This window comes from Sinocyclocheilus grahami, unplaced genomic scaffold (genome assembly GCF_001515645.1).
Source record: "Sinocyclocheilus grahami isolate Dianchi unplaced genomic scaffold, SAMN03320097.WGS_v1.1 scaffold106.1, whole genome shotgun sequence".
Classification (NCBI taxonomy): Eukaryota; Metazoa; Chordata; class Actinopteri; order Cypriniformes; family Cyprinidae; genus Sinocyclocheilus; species Sinocyclocheilus grahami.
In genome coordinates, this window is record NW_015505285.1 from 3267637 (window position 1) to 3287805 (window position 20169).

Below are 20169 nucleotides of genomic sequence, written 5' to 3' on the forward strand. Positions count from 1 at the left end.
TAAATCAATACAGCATGCTTTACACTCAGACGGCCTTAATTAAAATCCCTCCCCACAATGCGAGCGTGTGCGCACGTACTGAGTTATAGGCCTTCAGCAGCACATTTGTATTTTGAGAGGCCGGCTGAGGAAAGAAATGCGTTTGCTTAATGGTTTTCTGGAGTGAGAGTAATTTTGCTGCGCGGTTCCTGGGAGGAGTGTTGTTTTTTTTCCGAGATGAATCTGACTTGAGATGTTTTTCTTCGTTACCCACCACATAGCGTCTCCCTATTTTCAGAAGGAGGACCAAGGAGAGCGAGTGCGCAGGGAGAAGAAGAATCATTAGTGTTTGATATTCACTCCTCTGAATAGCTGAGTACTGTTCTTGGAGTATTTACAAACACACACACTCTCCCGGCACACTTATTTCTCCATGCGTAGGCAGTATTGTGTTGAGGAGGAAGCAGGTGTAATTACGAGATTGGCCAAATTTGTCCTGCTGTGCATTTGAGCACAGAAATTAAGTCAAGGTCCACAGCGCATCCTCCTGAGAATTTTAGATGGCAATTTTTTACATTTTTCCCTCTGACTGTCTCACTCTAGTCATACACTTCATGGCCTAAAGCGGTTTAGTCACCTTGTGAGACATCAGAGCACTCCAGGAGTTCACGGTGATGGATAAACCTCCCTCGCTGCCTCAGGATGGGGTTTAGTGCTTTGGAATTATAGAAGGCCCAATGATAAGTGCCTGGATTGTGTATGTTGTAGTTTGCATTTCAGGATTGTATGGGAAAAGGCAAGTGCTACTCCTTCTTTATATTTAAATTGGCCGTTTTTCTTTTATTTTGTAGCATATCAATATTTATTCCCATCAGTCCACTTATATACACTACCGGTCAAAAGTTTGGGATCAGTAAGACTTGTGATGTTTTTTAAAGAAATCTCTTATGCTCATCAAGGCTGCATTTATTTGATAAAAAATACAGAAAAAAATGTAATCTTGCAAAATGTTATTATTTTCTAAATTAATATCCTTTAAAATATTTGGAGTTTCCTTCAGCCGTTACTCCAGTATAAAGTGTCACATGATTCTTAATAAATCATTCTAATATGCTGATTTATTATTAGAATTATCAATGTTGTGCTGCCAAATATTTTTTTGGAAACTGTGATACTTTTTTCAGGATTCTTTGATGAATAAAAAGTTAAAAAGAACAGCATTTATTCAAAATATAAATCTTTGCTATCAGTTCTTAACAATTTAACACATCCTTGCTGAATAAAAGTTTTAATTTCTTTCGAAAAAAAAAAATAAAATGTACTGACCCTAAATTTTTGAACTGTAGTGTGTATTGTTAGAAAAGATTACTATTTTAAATAAATTATCTTCTTTTTAACTTTTTATTCATCAAAGAATCCTGAAAAAAAGTATCACAGGTTCCAAAAAAATAAAAATCACTATTCACTAAAAATGTTATTTACATCGTAATAATATTTAAATAAAAATGTTATTTTACATCGTAATAATATTTCACAATATAAATTTTTTTCCTGTATTTTTGATCAAATAAATGCAGCCTTGATGAGCAGAAGAAAATCCTGTAAAAAACATTAAAAATCATTCTGATCTCAAACTTCTGAACGGTAGTGTATTTATTGAAAACTCCCAAAAACATTTCTATGCACATTAGGGCTGCATTTATTTGATCAAAAATATAGTAAAAACATCATATTCAAAAATATCTGTTTTAATGTAATGTAATTTAAAATGTAACTTATTCCTGTTTTGGCAAAGCTGATTTTCCATCAGTCATTGCTCCAGTTTTCAGTGTCACATTATCCTTCAGAAATCATTCTAACATGCTGATGTGGTGCTCAAGAAACACTTATTATTATTATTATTATTATTATTATTATTATTATTATTATTATCAACAGTTGTGGTAAATAATATTTTGTGGAAATGATGTTTTGTTTTTTTTCAGGATTCTTTGAACAGAAAGTTCAAAAGAACAGCATTTATTTGAAATGGCAATCTTTTGTAACATCAAATGTCTTTACTATCACTTTTAAACAATTTAATGCATTATTACTGAACGAAAGTATACATTTTTTAATAATTCCCACATTTTGGAATGGTTGTGTATTTAGTCTAAAAACAGTCATAATTACATTTTTCATGACAATTGTATGCATTTTTTAAGCAAGCAGTGTTGTGTAAAGTCTTTTATATGTAAATGAGCTCTTTTATGATTGGCTAGCCTCTGCAGACTGGCACGCTTCACTGTTTCACTCATCAGATCCGACTGAGCTGCTGAATAGTGAATAAGCAGTTATGTAAACGTTAACATAACCTTGTTATAAACATTATGTAAACACCAACCATCTAGTCAATTAGTGAGGTCTGCTTTGTTTTAGCTGTTGGTTTTTTTTTACTTTCTTAAAAATGGTGCTTCATAGGGAATGAATTTAGAGACTGAGCTCAACTTCTCTGAGAGGTTTTTAGCATGCTGGCAGCTGACAGTGGTTTAGTGTGCTGTTAGACTGTCAGCATGGTTTAAGTCACCTCTCTACATTCATCCCCTCTAAAACCAGCAGAGCGCCGCTTGTGTCACAGATCCACCGCATTCAACAACATATTTCAAGACGATTAATGTCAGACTTGTTGAACGAAGGATGTGCTGTGAACTGCGAAGCTTCTTTGTGAAGAGATTCGTTTTGTGTAATAAAAGATTGTAATAATTTTAGCCTCAGACAACCCACCGAATGATCGATTATGTAGTTTTGTTACATCCATTGTCAACATAGTACATCAAACTCTTATTTCAAAGATAGAAAAATCCCGTCTTCCATTATATATCCCTTTTGACAGCTGGATAAAGATTGCACAAACTTTAGTTCCCAGAATTCAAGTTAATAATGAAAAATAAGGGGGCTGGTTATTTGAAACCATTAGTTTTTCTCTTTCTGCTGGCTATGAGCTGTAGAGACAGCAGTATAAATCAGACAGACGTGTCTGATGGGCTGCCCCACAGCCAGTGTACCCCACAGGACCCTCTCCTCTACGCCGCTCTGCTCTCAGGAAGAATACTGGTGGAAGTCAAGGGAAAAGAGTACAGATATAGAAAATGAAATAAGAGGGGTGATGAGTTTAAAGATCAGTGGACAGCTTAGTAACATGAAAAAAAGAAAAGAGGAAAAGGGAACATTGGAGGGAAAGGCCATCCACAGCTGAAATGACTGGTCAGATCTCTGGTCTGGTTGTGTGAAAACATGCAACTGTAGAAACTCCACAAAAGCAAATATATTTCTCTTTTAATACCAAAGCTCTGTTCCAAAACCTAGCAACCTTCATAGACAGCATCCCGTGACTAGTTTGAAGCCCTCTACATATAATTATTATTATTTATGTATATTAATTAAATGGTTACATTTGATTTCTGAAGGGTGAAGTGGCACTGAAGACTGGAGTAATGGCTGCTGAAAGTTCAGCTTTGTCATCATAGAAATAAATGACATTTTAAAATACATTAAAATAGAAAATAGTTATTTTAAATTGTAATGATATTTCACAATATTGTTGTTTTCACTGCATTTTTCATAAAATTAATGTGGGCTTAAAATACTTTTCAAAAACCGACCCCTTACTGACCCCAAACATTTGAATGGCAGTGTATATAATAAATATTTTTATTTCAATAAATGTTTAATTACATTTTTATTTAAAAAAATTTGAATCAGAAAAATGTTTAAATTAATGAAATATCTATGATAATATTTAAGAATATTATTCATCTCCCCTTAATGCATTCCACATGTGATGTTGGCTTAGAATTTAGCCAAATTGGGGTATTTTAGGAGACGGTACTTTTCGTAAAAACCTTTTCTGTTGGTGGAGTGCCCATGATGCCTTAATGCTTTCTCTGTAGGTTTTGGACCATAGCTAATTATGCTAACAAGTCTTGTGTGTGTAGATGTTTCACACTTCTCTCTCTCCCCATTGTCTTTTTCAGATTAACCAACAGATGTCTGGAATGAACCTGAACGCTTCTGGTGCTCCAGTGGCATTTGGGCCACCTGGTGCCCCCATGGGCGGCTGGGTGGCACCCCCCTCCGGTCAGACCCTCAGCACCCAGCTCTGGAAGTAAATGAATGAGGGAAGATGGGGGACAAGGGGCACCACATCTCTCCTCTCCTCTCCTCCTCCACCACCACTTGCGCCCAGAGTTTTATTCATGTACTGTCATTTTTTTCACCTTTCTCTTTCCAACCATTACTACTCTGGAGAGCATCGATTCAACCTGCCCTGTGTATTGATCAAGTGAGCAGGATTATGAAGTGTAAGAGACTGGCAGCTTTGACCTTCTTATTTGCAATTATTTTTTTCATATATATATATATATATATATATATATATATATATATTCGGGGGGTTCAAAATACATATCAGCTACAAGAAAGCTGCTGGACCAATTATATAGGCTTCTAATATATCTTTATCAAATCAATAGTGAGTCATAGTATTTAAAAGACAGAGGTATGGCTATCATATTTGTGACTACCTCCTCCTTTTCCTATCTTCTGTAGCCCGATGTCCCAGAACCCTGTAGCAGATATTGTATAGACCCATGTAATGTATGTAATCATGAGATAAAAGATCCCCTCGCCCCCTCTCTCCGGTCTCTCACCCCACTGCATCTGTGTAGCTCCAAGACAAACTCCATCTTGACTGTGATGTTTTAATGTGTGCGTTACAGAGAAGCGCAGTGAGTGAAAGACAAATAAACCTGGACGACTGTACAGCTGTGACGGCTAACGGGGAAAAAAAAGGGAGGGGGGGGGTTGTGGGTCAATAGAAAGGGGCTCGGGGAAGGAATTATCGTTCTAGCCAGCTAGTTTTGAAAAGTAAGGACCGAACAAAAGCGTGCAGTCAAACACATCAGTCTCGCCGCTGTAGCAGAGCTTCTATCCTCTCAGACAGGGTCTCTCTGCTGTGCAATAATATAAACATCCCCACCGTGTCATCCAGGTTTATTTCTATAATGTGTTTACATTTTCTGGTGCCTAGTACAGAGACAGAATATTGTTATTTTCGTGCATTAAACAGTGAATAGCCATGAACTATTGTGTGATCATTTTGTCTAAAGATGCATTTATTGTAAAGTTATCTTTTCGTCCCCCCCCCCCCTTTTTATTTATTTTTTGCTTTTAAAGAGGGTCATTTGGAATAAAGACAGTTGTAATCCAAAAGTTCTGACTTTGTAGTGGTGTCTCACACTTTAGACGGTATTTCCAGGGTTTTTCCATCCACTATTCTTTTTTTATTTTCGTGGATGGGTCGATTCTCTTCCGCACAGCTCAACCTCTTTGTACATTATTCAAGCAGCTGGTCCTTTTCCTCCGTTCACAGACATTGATCTGATTCTCCGAGTGTCCAGAGTCTGAAAATGGTAGTTGACTACCGCATTGGGAATAAGATCAAGTTTTTACGTACAGTTGCCATTTGAAAAACCCCTTATCCATGGTTTCTACTCTACCACGTTACAGGTAATCCAGTGTGACGCCACAGTGAGAAGCCCCAGAAGATACAGTGCGTGTCAGTAGAGAATCCCAAGACAGCTTGGCATGTCTTTTCCACCAGAGCAGGTATCCTAAAGTTCAAAGGTGGCCATCGATTTGGAAAGTACTGATGATGGCGGGCCTTCGTCCAGTGTTATATGACAGTCTTAGTGCAGTGTTGCTCGCTAGACCTCTATATAGACCGAGTCCTGTTGTCGTTTTGTTTCGTTACCCAGGTTGACCTTCTCAGTGCGGGTATGCCAGACCAGGACCTGAAAGAAACCATTTGAAATCAGGTATTTTAGAATACAGGAACCAAGCACATATTAAGCACTATATTATGTATATTGTATGTACCAAGGCAGTTTACCTTCATTACTATAAATGGGACTGCCCATGAAACACTTTACCAACCTCAAATAAATGCTTTTTAATGCTATTTGAGCCTAAGAAACAACATAAATGCGTTCAGTTGATGTCATTTAAAAGTGCATTTGACAAGCCGTTTGTAAGATTTCTTTATTTCCCCATTCAAGTAAGATTAGTATTGGTCTTGAATCCCTGAAAGAGCTTTCTGGAAGGGTTGCAAATATGGCTGCCAAATGACTTTCCTTGACAGGGATTTTGAAAGAAATGACACGTACATAGGTACATCATAACAGAAAATAAGTTCATTGTGTGTGATCTCTCAGCAGAGATGTTTTAGGCTGTTGGTGCGTGAAGGTTGCTGGAATGGGATCTCTCGGACTGGTTACATGTCTTAATTATATTAGATAGAGGCTGTGCAGAGAACGAGCACAGTTAAATTGCCGCACCCAGGTGTGACGCATCATTTCCTGAACACATGGCACTGCAGATTGGCTTGTTTTGTAAAACAAGGCTAATTTAGCAGAACCATAAGAGATAAATAAGGTGCACTGTGGAGCGGCAACCCAGAAAGTAACCAAAGTGTCCTGTGACCTGATAACAATATGTATCCCTCTGGTAGATCCCGTAATACTTTTTATGAAGGTGTCTGACTCTTTACTTTGCTGTCTACTAACCCCGTTGCTCCCTTAATAAATATTCTAGGGGTGGGCGATATACCTGAAGACACAATTAACTGGTAGAGCCTTTGGACTATCATCTCTATTGCGGTTACACGCTCATGTGACATTGCTCTGCTACATGGTCACAAAAACATCGTTTTCGCATTTTCAAGCATTGTGGTTTAAAAACAAGTAATTTTAAGCAGTTGAAATGCAGTCAGTAGTGAATATGTGTGTGATGTCTGAGAGACTTTTTCTGAGCGCTGTCAGAGAGGCACGTGAAGATGGTGCTCTTAGAGTACGGGAGTATTGAACAGTTATTTTTGCCGCTTTGAAAAGATAAATACACACATTTGTATGTGTCAAAATGCCCGTCTTTGCAAGTATCCTCATAAACACAGTAATTTAGTTCTTAAGTGAAAGCAAACAGCTGAGAAAGAAAGCACATGTGCATTACACTAAATAACCAGAATATAACAGACAAAATTACTTACAAAACATGTCTTGTAAAATCAGTAACGTCCTTTTCAAGGAAGAGTGGAAGGTTGTGGAGAACTGCTGTTCATCGCGCAGTGATGTCAGATGTCTCTACAATTATTAAAAAAACTCATATTTAATATCACTCAAAGCACAAGCACTCAGCATAAAATATAATTAATATCTACTTATTCTGTGCAGGGTTTCACAAAACTGCAAAATATGATTTTTTATTAAGCGCACCTATGTGAATAAGCATATACTATGTGGAAACATGGAATTGGAGAATTTTCATATTCCATAGCTTCCATATTTTAATAAGTTTTTCAGCAGTTGAGCTCTCTTTTCACTCAATAAACAAGTAGAACTTCCACTTCCACTGCATGAGTTTAAGTCCCCCAAAAAAGAGCACATAGAATATGACAAGAAAATGGTTTTAATTAGTGCTGGGCATTGACGCACATTTAAAAACTATTTTCTACTCCAAATGATTTTCTGAAATATAAACATTTAAACAGTGGTTGTGATGATAACTTGCTTTCATGACATTTGTTTCAAACATTAAATGCTGAAAAACGGATTACATAAGACATGATAAATTTCATTAAGTTGTACTGTATCGCTCAACATACTTTATGATGCTTACTCACGTTTATTTCATGTTATAACTAGCAGTAAAGAGGAAGATCATGCTTGTAAGCCACTGGCTAGCTATTACGCTAACTGACGGTTACAGTAATGCTCGTCAGTAAAAACTAATACAATCTGCCTTTTCTTTTCCTCAAAAACGATAGCACACACTGTGACAATATAGTTTATAAGTAGATCACCAAAAACTTACCTAATCTTGCGGCCACATTTCAAACACGATCTGACTCTGAAGTTCAGTTCGTTGTCTTCTTCTGGTGATGTTTTGTTTAAACCAACCTTCCGCCACCTGCTGGTCTAGAGTTATTAGGGCACATAGTGGGATTTAATCCAACAAACTAGATGCTCTTAAGTACTGTTTACTAAAGTTGTTTAGTTTAACAATTGCATCCACCTGAAAGTTCACATAACACAGTGTAATTAAGTAAATTCAACAAATTTGTAAAAATCAGTTATGTTTACTCACTTTTCTTAAGTAGATTCAGTGATTACTTTTTACAGTGTGCTCTCTGTTATTCACGTTAAACAAACAACAAAAAAAGAGAAAATCTCTCACTGCTCTTGACTAAATTGCTTTTGTAACTTTAATAAGAAGAAATGAATATTTAATTTACACATTGAAGAATATGCGGTTTTATTCATTTGATTACTTTATAATATATGTAGCATTTCTTATTTATTTGTTCTACTGTAGTGTTTTGTCCTATTGCTTGTAATTAGTTTCTTATTCTTATTTAATCACTAACTGTTGTCTTCAGTGAGCTTACGTTGTTGTTTTTTTAATTTAGGCTAGTAGCTATTAGTTTTTTTATGATATTGACACTGGTGACAAGAATTATGAAATTTCTATGGTATCAAAACTTTTGATATAAGTCTGAAGGTCTGAGATTGACTCAATTGAGAACTTCCTGAACTGAATTGTAATTGGTTAGTGGGTGGTTAAACTTCATTAGTTGTGTTTGTGTGCGGCTGTCAAAGACATTTGCAGTCCACAGTGATGACTAATTTTTATAGGAGGAAAGTAATAATACATGAAGAATTAAACTTGTGCGCTTCTGCTTTCATATGTATTAAATCCTTTCATTTTTAATGTCGATAATGTAATGGCTACAAATCAGTGAGCAAAGGTTGAAAGCAGTGATATAACAGCATTGTGGAGGTGTGAAACCAGCAGTCCCCATGGGCTCTAGTAATTGTAAATGAGTTTCAAGAAAAAGTTATTAATATTTAAACCCTTCATACTTTTTGGACTAATCTTGGAGCATGTCTTTGCATGTGCATCTATTAGAATATTGTAAGACAAGTGTGCTGGAGATGTCATTGACATTATTGCAATATGTGTCGTACTCTTGTTAAATACTCGGATAGACAGATTTCAATTTGTACAGAGTGAAACCCCACTTCGAGCGATCCAGGAATAAGAGAAGGCACTCTGTCCTTCTGCTCCTCTAGATCCTATCTCCCCTCTTCAATACCTTGTTTTGGCTTCTAAAAATAGAAATAGAAAATTTGACCATTTTAGCTTCAGTAATATCAAGTAATGTGTCATTTACAAGGCATTAACATGTTCATGGTTTAGACTCGTTGATATTAGTGAAGGCATTCAATTCACACTACCATTCAAAACTTTGGAGTCAGTAAGATTTTTCTCTTTTTTTTGCTCATATTAATTTATTCAGCAAGAGCACATTAAACTGACCAAAAATGAGAGTAAAGACGTATGATATTACACAAGATTTCAAAATGAACTTTCTAGTCATCAAACAATCATGAAAAAAAATAAATTTGAATAATATGAAGATGAAATTTCAACAAATATATTAAGCAACACAACTGTTTTCATTGTTAATAAAAAAAAAGTTTGAGCAGAAAATCGGCATATTAGAATGATTTCTGAAGGATCACGTGACACTGAAAACGAGTAATGGCTGCTAAAAATTCAGCTTCACCATCAAAACAATTAAATTAAAAAATGTTGAAATAGAACAGTTATTTTAAATTATAATAATATTTGACAATATTACTGTTTTTATGGATTTTTGATCAAATAAATGCAGTCTTGGTAAGAATAAAATATTTCTGTCAAAAATATTTTAAAATCCTCCCAAACTTTTGTATGGTAGCGTATGAGCTAACAATGAACAATTTTTCTATTCTCTTTCTATTTATTCATTCTATATAATTCATATCAATTCATACCATGATTAAAATGCATGTATGTAGAAATTAATATTAACAAAGGTTATTAAATGCTTTTAAAATATTGTTCATTGTTAATGTTAGCTATTGCATTAAGTGTTAAGTGCTACCAATAAACACACCTTAAAGTGATTTTCTACAAATAGGATAGAATCTTGCATGACATCAAAACTAATTGTTATAGCCTCTAATTTTTCAAGTATTTTAGCTCTTAATAAATGTGTATTACTCTTAGTTCCATTGCGAAAAAATATGAAAAATGTCTTGATTCCATTTGGGCTGTCCCGTATGAAACGATTTTCTCAAACAATGTTTGTGTTGAAGATTTTTCCGAGGGTTTCTTTTTAATCTAAACAGGATGAGCATCTGAAGCCTTGAGAGAGAATAATCATTTGAGCAATTGTGTTGTGCAGAGTGAAGCATGCTGGCAGTATCTGGTCTGCAGGAGCATGATTGAGATTGACATTAATAAATAGGAGAGTCTATGCACTGACTTCTGTAAATAAGCCTGTGAATCTCTCTCACACACTATTTTCACCTCTCCATCTATATGGCATGTTTGCCATCCCTCTGCCAATCGCAAACACATTCCCTTTGCCCTCTTCTTCTTCCTCGCTCCCTCTGTCCCTTTCCTCCTTGTCACATCAGTTCAGTCTGATTACTCGCATAAGATGACCCACCCAAGCCTCCCTGTGCTTCATTTGAAGTGCATGCTGGGAGTTAGCCATATCTCCCTGCCTGCAGGCTTAGTCACAGTCATCAGCTGGGACCCTCAAGAACGCTTCTACAAATGTGACCTTTCCGAAAGACATCGCTGGCAGTGCTCCACTTTGGACAGACGCCCGCTCACGCCCATCACGAAGACCCGTAACTGTTGGCACAAGCACTTCCTTTTGTTTACTTCCATAATGCCATCCTCATATAATTGGACTGCAGCCACAAATGTAAGTATATTAAACTCCCACTTTGTCCGAGTAGCGACTCGCACTTCTTCGTAACTGTCAGTGGCCTTTCTACTCTGTTTACGGGTGCGATATCTACATGCTTACATTGCATTGCATTGCACCACAGGAACAAACCTGCACTCTCCGCTCTCTGTTTACAATGTGCACATTATGCTGTGTCTGACAAAATGACGCATAGCTGATTGGCTGACGTTGGAAACATGTCCTGCTCTTGCTGGTGTTGGTGATTAGTGGAATTGTCAGCCCTGCTAATAGTCACTATTAATATCCCAGTGTGGCTACCATTAGGGTAATTGGGTGATAATGATGATGGCAGGAGCCGTGACGTGCGGTACGGGGAGGAAGAGAGCATTTTGACACGTGTAAGGTCAGCTTGAGGTGAGCTTGAGATTTCGGCTCCTGAGATAATGGGCCACGGATGAATGCTGGAGCTTTCAGAATCAGACCGAGTCAAATACATAGGAACGTGATTTTCATTTTCAAGAGCTCCTTGACAGTGCTATTCACTATTGTCACTGGTAGAAGAATAGACCTCCATATGAAGTTAGGTTTTCAAAGGTTTGGTACCAAAAAGATAGGGTTGAGCTATAATGTCTAAACTAATGACTCGGACTCAAGAAAGACTAGGAACAAATTAAGGAACATCAGAAAGTGGATGTTTTTGTAGCGTTCATGATAATCAGTGTGAAGGATGCAAATGCAGGTTGCTCTACTGACCTGGGTACAGTTCTTGGCCTTTGGCTCCAAGTCCTCCACCTTAGTGATCTGTTTGAGGAAATCAGACTCTTGCATCCCTGGTTTGGCTCCTCTTCTCTTGAACAGGGCACGTGGGTTTGACAGGATCACCTGCAGGTTCACTGCAAAGCCTGCCAATGATGAAATCAAGGTTTGCAAGCAAGTATAAATCTAATTTCAATTTGAATGTATTTATTTAATTTAATTACTTTTTCCTCTTTGCTGCTTTTGTTGTCACAGCTCATGATAGTCAATAGTGGAGAGTTTGGAAATAAGTGCGTGCCTAAGAGCCGTGATTGCAGATTGCAAATCACACACTTCCAGGGGTTGAGCAACTGCCACTGAGATGAATGGGAATGCTAACAGATAGCTTTCTCCTTGTATTATAGACTTCGTTTGCAAGTGAGAAAGTCTGGGTTTGGAACAAGCTCCACCAAATATATATCAGAAAGCTCATTACAGACCTGAAATTGTTTATTGCAAATGTATCTAAAACTAATTATAGTGGCGATAATCTCCTTATATATTCAAGCACACGCTCTCATTTACTCTGTATTAACTATACACAAATACACAGCTCTTCAGCGCGCTCTTGACCTTATGTATTTCTCGTGGGAGCAGGTTGAACCGCCCCACTGTTGCATGTAGGTCAGGGTAAGTTTTTCACCCCCTCGTTTCCATTTCTCCTGATGACACCTTTTCAGCCACAAAACAGGAGAAGGACTTTTCAAATTTGACTATAGGGAATATCACCCTCTGTTGTGGGCTTTTTATCCTGGGCACAGGCTCTTTTCTAGGACGCCTACATTCCAGCTAAAACCACCTGGGCTTCCCTCAAATCTGCAGAGGCGAGCTCACGACAGCAATGCAATGTTCATCTAAGCCCTGGCTAACTGTGTCCTTGTGTAGTTACAAGGTTTCTCTCCCTCAGATCGACATGCATACTGTCAAGCTTTATTAATAGTTGAAGGCCAGCCAACTCCTTTCTTTTGATCTTTTTTTCTTTTTTTAATGACTGTATTGCCTTTTGATGTCCCTGTTGGAGTATTGAGGGAATGATGTAAGAACCTATGCTCAGAGATCCAGGGACAGGGCTTTGATACAGCTCAAGAGCCGGACATGTTTTTGCTGTTGCACCAACAGCACTTCAGGGACTGGCTAGATCCGCCGCTGAGTTAAATGTATAAACAGTGTGGTAAACACACACTGAATGTTCACATCCTGATTTTTAAACCAACTCTAAGACTTTATGACTAGGGTAGGGTTGCACCGGCCTTTTGTAAGATCTTTAGGTAGGATCGCCTTCAAATGTGTAAACATAATTGGTGCTGTTTTTATGGTTCATAAAAACATATTTTGCCTCACAGAACTGCCAATAGTAATGACATTTCCAGGGAAATGCAATAAATAAATCATGAAATAATTTGTATATTTAAATAGGGAAATCATATTAATAGACTGTGTAAAATTAATAAAGGACAATAAGTAAATGCAAAAATACAACAGTCTGTAAAAGGCAAATGGCAAAAGTGTACTTTTTTAGATTAGTTTTGTGTTAAGTGTCACTAACAACTCATTTACATAGTTATGTCTAAAGGATTGAATTCTGTTACGGTACAATATTAGCTCATTGCAGTGTTTAATCAGTTTGTTGTTTTTTTACATTTGTTATTATGTTTATACAATTTTTTTTCTATCCATCAAAGAATTCTAAAAATGTATCATGGTTTCCACAGAAATATTTTCAACATATTATAATAGCGAAATAATAATAATTTCTTGAGCAACAAATCAGCAAATTAGAATGTTTTTCTGAATGATCTTGTGGCAATGAAGACTGGCGTAATGATGCTGAAAATCAGCTTTGCATCACAGGAATAAATTAGATTTTAAAATATATTAAAATACAAAACAGTTAAGTTTAGTTAAGTAACTAATATTGTGTAATAATAATCCACAAAATTACTGATTTTACTTTTGATCAAATAAATGCTGGGCTGGTAACTGTAAGAGACTTTTTTAAAAAAACTTACAACCCAAAACTTAAGGCTAGTGTAGATGTTTCAACTAATTTTAATGGTGCAGTTTTCACATATTTAGTAGTGTGCAGTGTTGCCAAATCCACGGTTTTACTGCGAAATTGGGCTAATTTTAGACTGTTGCCAAGGGTTGTATATTAGTATGTGGGTTAAAGTGATCTACCCTCCTCGCCCCGGAATGCTATTTTGATGGCGAGGGAATATATATAGATTCTTCTTATGACACAGATCGTGTAAAAGCTACACTCTAAAAAATGCTGGGTTGTTTCAACCCAACTTTTGGTCAAATATGGACTAACCCAACCGTTGGGTTAGTCTATATTTGACCCAAAGTTGGGTTGAAACAACCCAGCATTTTTTAGAGTGTAGTGTGACTAATGCACGGCCTAATCACTGTGTACACTACAGATGCAGCTTTTTGTTTTCGTTTATTCTCATGCATAATCTTTTCAACCCTTCTCCGCCTAATGCGCAAAACGTCGCTATTGTGTGTTTAAAAGGTTTCCATGTTAAGACAAGCACTTGAGCTCCTCTTCAGGTGAGAGCAGTGCTTGAAAGCAATGAGAGAGGTGGTTCAGGACCTTTTCTCTGCTATTGTGTTTGCTCTCGAAAGAAGCCGTACAGCAGGAATACTAAATAACCTCATTGTTCTCAGCTTTTGTTCAGGGAGAAGTGTAGTAGAGCTGGCAGATTTATGAACCTTAAACAGCTCCTAGAACGTGTGTTTAGTCTACAGCAGTGATGTGAGGAAGTGTATACATTGTGTGAAGTGTTTGTGAAGGGAGACGTGCTTACGGTCAGGTAGGGCTTGACATTGAATACATTATCTCTGATGACAATGATGATGATATTATGGGTAAGTGAACACGTGTGAAGAATACAAGCTATGGAAGAGGAGCAATAGTGGGAGTAATGGAGATCACATGAGGAAGAGATGATACCATCTCTTGTTATTAGAGTTTGATGAACAGCATAATATCCAGCGGCAGCGCTAGAGTCTGGGGAATTAGGGATTGCTTCAACTACGCACTGCTATCTCTGATGTTGTATTCATTCCCTTGAGCTGCATATGCGCCCTGCCTCTCTCCATTAGGATGTTTCCAACCCGTCAGCATCTTCTCACCCCTCCCTCTTTAATGCATTGCCTGAGAGCTCACGTTTGTTAAAAATGCACAGAGAAATTGCTGAATTTAGCTTCAGTAAAGGTGCTTTTCACCAATTATAAGAAGCAGAGGGCCCCGTCACCTCACTTCTACCTAAATTACAGGCAGGGTATCCGTTATCTTTCTCTACCTGTTATGCTTTGTAATAGTGTGTAATTTTTAGTTTTTCTTACTGTCACAATGAAAAATAATTGTCATAGTAAACTATAAGTAAGCCATTTGAAAGCTGATTTCCCCAAAAAGTGTAAACACAGATGCTTTTAACATCCCACTGTTTGGGAATACCGACCAGCCTGACATGTCAACTTCCAAATTACGTTTAGTCATTTAGCAGATGCTTTTATCCAAAGTGACTTACAAATGTGGAACATCACAAGCAATTTATCAGAACAGCCAACAGTATTTGCAATACACAGTGCCAATGCCAGGAGTTATTATAGGAAGTGCCTTTGTTTATGGTTGCGTTTTAGTTAAGTGCTCGTGGAAGAAGTGTGTCTTCAGCTATTTCTTGAAGGTTCTGATGGTCTCAGCAGATCGGGTGGAGGTTGGCAGCTCGTTCCACCAGAGAAGAACAGAGACGGTGAAGTATCTTTAAAGCCATTTAGGGTATGTTTACACAGCAGCGATTGTACTAGAATCAGAAAGGTTTTTCCTTTGCGTTTTGAGAAGTTTATCGTACAGGCGACAACATTGGCAAGACAATCACACAGATCAGAGAAAATGACTAAAATGCTGTATTATGCATGCTAGGTGAGTAGTTGGAGATGTTACTTTGTAAAGAGACAGTAGATGCCTGCGCACATATGCATTCAAGTTTGTACGTCACGCATAACTATGTGTCTATTTTGTGATCACAAAATACAGATGCGCATGATGTTACTGTTTTCAAATTTGCATTCTTGTAGTTTACACAGAAATGGCAATGGTATAATTTTTAAAAACTTGCAATAATTTTTTCAAAAGTTTGTTTTCAGGCACCCAAAATTCTGCTGTCGTATTAAAAAAAAAAAAAAGTCAAAATGCATAAAAAGTTTTCTGTGTTAGTACCTTAGTACCTTGAGAAGGACCAGGTGCTGCACATTTACTCGCAGCAAGGTATATGTACACTTATAGTATTTATTTATATTTTGAATTTCCTTTTATTTTATTTATTTTCATATATATTACATGCTTTTGCCATTTTTTATTACATTTTGTTTTTGAATATATATTTTTAGCTTAAATTTGTTTTTTAGTTTTTCGTATTAGGCCACACTTTTTTTTAATGTCCAATTCTCACTATTAAAAAACCATTAACTACAACTTTTGTCTCAATAAACTTCTAATTTGCTGCTTATTAATAGTTAGTAAGGTATTGGGCAGGATTAGGTATAGATGTAGAATAAGTATTTTTTTTATTAAAGTTTTTCAGATAATATTTATATTTTATTTTATTTAGCCTTTAAATCAATTATTTCGTTTTTTTTTTAATAGTGTTACTTTGTCTTAACATTAAGAAAAGCCTGGTTCTCTGTGCCTTCCCTTCGTAAACATTGACATGCTCTAGCTTGTATCACTAGTGTTGTATAGGAGAAAAGCCTCTTCAGAAGACTCTCTAGTGCAGGGGTGGGCAAACTTGGCCCTTCCAGGCCACTTTCCTTCAGAGTTTAGCTCCAACCCTAATCAAACACACCTGAACCAGCTAATAATTGTCTTCAAGACTACTAGAAGGCAGGCGAGGTGAGTTTTATCAGGGTTGGATCAAATCTCTGCAGGAAAGTGGCCTGGAAGGGACAAGTTTGCCCATCACTGCTCTAGTGTGTCACAGCTTTTCCCCCCTCAGCTTAGAGCATTCCTTTTGTATGGTCTCTCTATATAGGAACCGCTTTGCTGCCTGTTTTGGGCCAGTTTTATATGCCTGTTTGAAACGACTTCAGTGAGGGGCAGTCTGGAAAGTATCAACACGACCTAACTGCAAAGAAGTCCCATCTGCTTATCTGAGCAGGCAAGCTGCTCCTCACACAGCTGATGTTGTGATTATCGACAGCACATGGAATAACGTGGGCAGAATATCCTTCAGAACTCAGAGAAGATGGACAGAGATATGGATGGCGGAAGTTCAATACCTTAATAACATTAAATAAAATTGAGAGACCTTGTGGTGAAACTTGAAGACATAATGCTCCAGCTAATGTTGTTCTGCTTCTCCAATACTTTTAAGACATTTACAGTAATGGTTCTGAACTTTACAAATATCGTTATCAAGTCCGTTGATGGATGGTTAATTGGTCACAGTAGCTCCCCTGCAATGCCACGGGTCATGGGTTTGATTCCCAGGAGAATCGGCATACTGATAAAAATGTATATCTTGAATACACTGTAAATCGCTTTGGATAAAAGCGTACGCCTAATGAATAAATGTAACTTAAATGGAAGCTTTCAGATGGGCAGGGTGTAAAAAAATTGGCAGTTTAGTGTTCAGCTTGAGGTTTTATGTGATTTGCACAAATTAGTCCTGGAATTCAAAACCAGCTAGATGACGGAAAGTGCCAGTCACCAGAAACCTGTTATTTAACCAGTGGAATCTATTGTCAAAAATGTTCTTTGTCACTCAAGGGAGTGAGCTAGATCATGTTCAGGGCCTATAAATATTTTAAATCTACAAATAGACATTTAGAGATATTTCCAAGAACTGGTCAAACAGCTTTTTTTTAAACGACTGCTTAATCTCTAATACTAAACCAGCTATAAAACCCCCACTAAACCATGATGCATAGGATTTTTCATGTCTAAGGCATGGTTTGTCGTTGTTGTTTGTTTTAGTTATCATTTACAGTAAGCAGTTTCAGCACTGAATGTATTATAGGCAGAACATTTTGAGAAAATGCACTATAAACTGATTTATCAATACAACTTTTCCTAAAGCATCATAAAATAATGAACTGACAAGTGATGGTTTAGATTCTGTTCCATAGTTTTTAATGATACACTCTGATAACCATTTTAGAATTTTGGGCCATTTTTAAAGAAAATACAGTGCAATAATCTGGAAATCACTTAATTGTCTATAATTTTCTGTTATTTTGAGCTGCGGTTCTGTTACACAGCAGAAATGCCATTAGTGTGAACGCATGCTTTTGTGTCAACGTTTTATCCTGCACATAGTGTAAAACAGGCATAATTGTCATGTATTCAAATATATGTGCCTTTTTTTCCTGGTCAGGCAACAATGGTGCAGCAAGATTTTTATACTCCATTATCTTTCAGTTTTTTTGTAATAATAATCAGTAAAAAGTGGTGTTTTAATGACCGTGCAGGTTGTTAAATGAGAAGTTCAAGAGATTTTAGTGGAGTCTTACCAGCCATGTCAATTGCAAACGGCCTGTCAGCCTTCCAACCAGTGTACCAGCCAACCACTTTCCCATTTTCCACCAAGGGCCGCTCGTATCTCCGGCCTCCAACGAGTCCCACTGGCCACACTGACACTCTCCTGGTTGACCGCATCTGAACAGCAGAAGATAAATATGATACTATTACAAACCCAATCCACCAAAGTTATTATAAAGATCTGCAGAGTTTTGTTGTGGATCCTCCAGTCGGTTCTTTGGACCTTTATACTGCTAACCAAATGCAGTACTTAGTCTATTATTATTTTTCAAGGAACGAGCGTAGTACCGACACACACAGCATGGCTTATTATAAAATCCTGGCTCATTTTCAGTACAAATAAGTCCATCCACCTGCAGTCTGCTGGAGACAGCACATATCGCTCTTCAGTTTCATAAACACGATCACATCTGATTGAATCACCCGCCAACACTAAAACTGTCATTTCCAACAAGATACCATCTTCCTTGAGGAATTTTAAACATCCTACTGCTGAAAGAATCTTGTTTTCCCTTCATTCCTTCATATATAATAAAAATAAAAACTATTTGTCACTGGGGAAATGAGCGTTGCTGCAATTTCTCGAACAAATGGTCAGAGTAGCCTTTGAATATTTAATGGTTGCACTATTTATGTGAGTGCTGTACGCAGTTGGGTGACGTGTGGATGGCGGCCGTAAGCAACGGACAAGCTTTGAAGCCCAAACTGCTGCCCCTTTAGCTGTATTTCTAATGTCTGTCTTCCTCCCTCTCTTCAAAGGCTCCATTTCCATAATGTTGCTCTTAAAGTCTAACACAGCTCAAAGGCAAAGTCAAAGAATTCTCTATAGCAAAGAGGATGTCATCTGCAGGTACCAAGCGTCCTTTTGCGTTGAAGTTGACAACAAGGGCAAAAGGCACAGCCATCAAATGCAGTGTCACATACACTGTTCTTTGAGCTGAGCTCTGTCACGCTTCAGGCGGCTATGGCTAGGCATCTGTATTTGGCAGTTTTTGTGACCAATGTGTTTTCCTGCAGGGACAGGGAATAAGAAAGTCTGGACCCATTTTGACAACACGGTGCAGAGAAATAAATTTGTAGTAGACGAGTGTGTTCGATATCTTTAGGGAGGTAAAATCACCTTCGATAACAAAACTCTACATGCTGCCTGACAGTTCCAGAGAGGATTTAAACAATGCAACAAAAAAATTGGATCTAGTAAGGAACTATATTTCTAAGGAAAGACAGGTTACAACTGAGAACAATAAATCTAATGCAGAATTTGATGATGGTGATGTGGCGTGGCACCGAAGACACAAGGCTGGGTAGGAGAATACATTGCAGAGAGTTTATTGTAACACGAAAATCAAAATATGACTTCATTATGACAATGTGCTGCCAATACATGCACAGCACAAAATCACATTGTAACTCTTTTTTTAGTTAGTCTCCTCTGACTTGGTTTCCAGTAACAATATCTGAAAATGCTTGAAACAAATTTGTTTTCATAAATATTATCTTAAATATAAGTGCATAAATATAAGTGTTTTACTGCACTGACATTAAACTGCAAACAAGTGAAAAACTGCCAATGCAGTAGGACAAAATGTTGAATCTATGAAAACTAGTCTCATTATCTTATACAGTGTGGCTTCTCAAGTAAACGTATCTTGTTTTCACATTTTTTTAACTGTAAAACTAGGCAAAATACCCATTAGGAAAATAATTTTTTCCAGTAAAGAGGTGTTAAGGGGTAAACTGATAATCTGAAATTTTTCTGTCATTCTGTCATTTACTCACCCTATGTCATTCCAAACCTCTATGACCTTTATATTTTGATGAATGTTGGTGACCAAACAGTTTCAGTTTCTATTGACTTGCATTGTATGGACCAAAAATACAATGGAAGTTAATGGAACCCGAATTTGTTTGGTTGCCAACCCAAGTACTGATCTGGTAAATGCGTTCAGCAGAATACATACATACAGGTTTGGAACTACAGTTGAGTAATTGACCCTTCGCAAAGACCCCC

General features: G+C 37.2%; 2 protein-coding genes across 8 annotated transcripts in view; one reads left to right on the forward strand and one right to left on the reverse strand.

Moving 5' to 3' along the window:
* Positions 1-5100, forward strand: part of LOC107588664 (stromal membrane-associated protein 1-like) — a 115007-nt gene extending 109907 nt beyond the window's left edge. For all 6 annotated transcript variants that reach the window (XM_016276861.1, XM_016276862.1, XM_016276865.1 and 3 more), the window contains one exon: positions 3993-5100. In XM_016276861.1, coding sequence (XP_016132347.1) covers positions 3993-4127 — 135 coding nt within the window. In that variant the 3' untranslated portion in view covers positions 4128-5100. The remainder of the gene's footprint in view (positions 1-3992) is intronic.
* Positions 4380-20169, reverse strand: part of LOC107588666 (galactosylgalactosylxylosylprotein 3-beta-glucuronosyltransferase 2-like) — a 20009-nt gene continuing 4219 nt past the window's right edge. The window contains exons 2-5 of one of the 2 annotated variants that reach the window (XR_001609613.1): positions 18131-18275; positions 11573-11721; positions 9039-9179; positions 5785-5810 (exon numbers count right to left, since the gene is read on the reverse strand). Coding sequence is in view for 1 of the 2 variants with exons in the window: in XM_016276868.1 (XP_016132354.1) it covers positions 5724-5810; positions 11573-11721; positions 18131-18275 (381 nt within the window). In the remaining variant the exon portion in view is untranslated. Of the gene's footprint in view, positions 5811-9038; positions 9180-11572; positions 11722-18130; positions 18276-20169 lie in introns of both variants that reach the window. The other variant, XM_016276868.1, reaches the window with a different exon arrangement.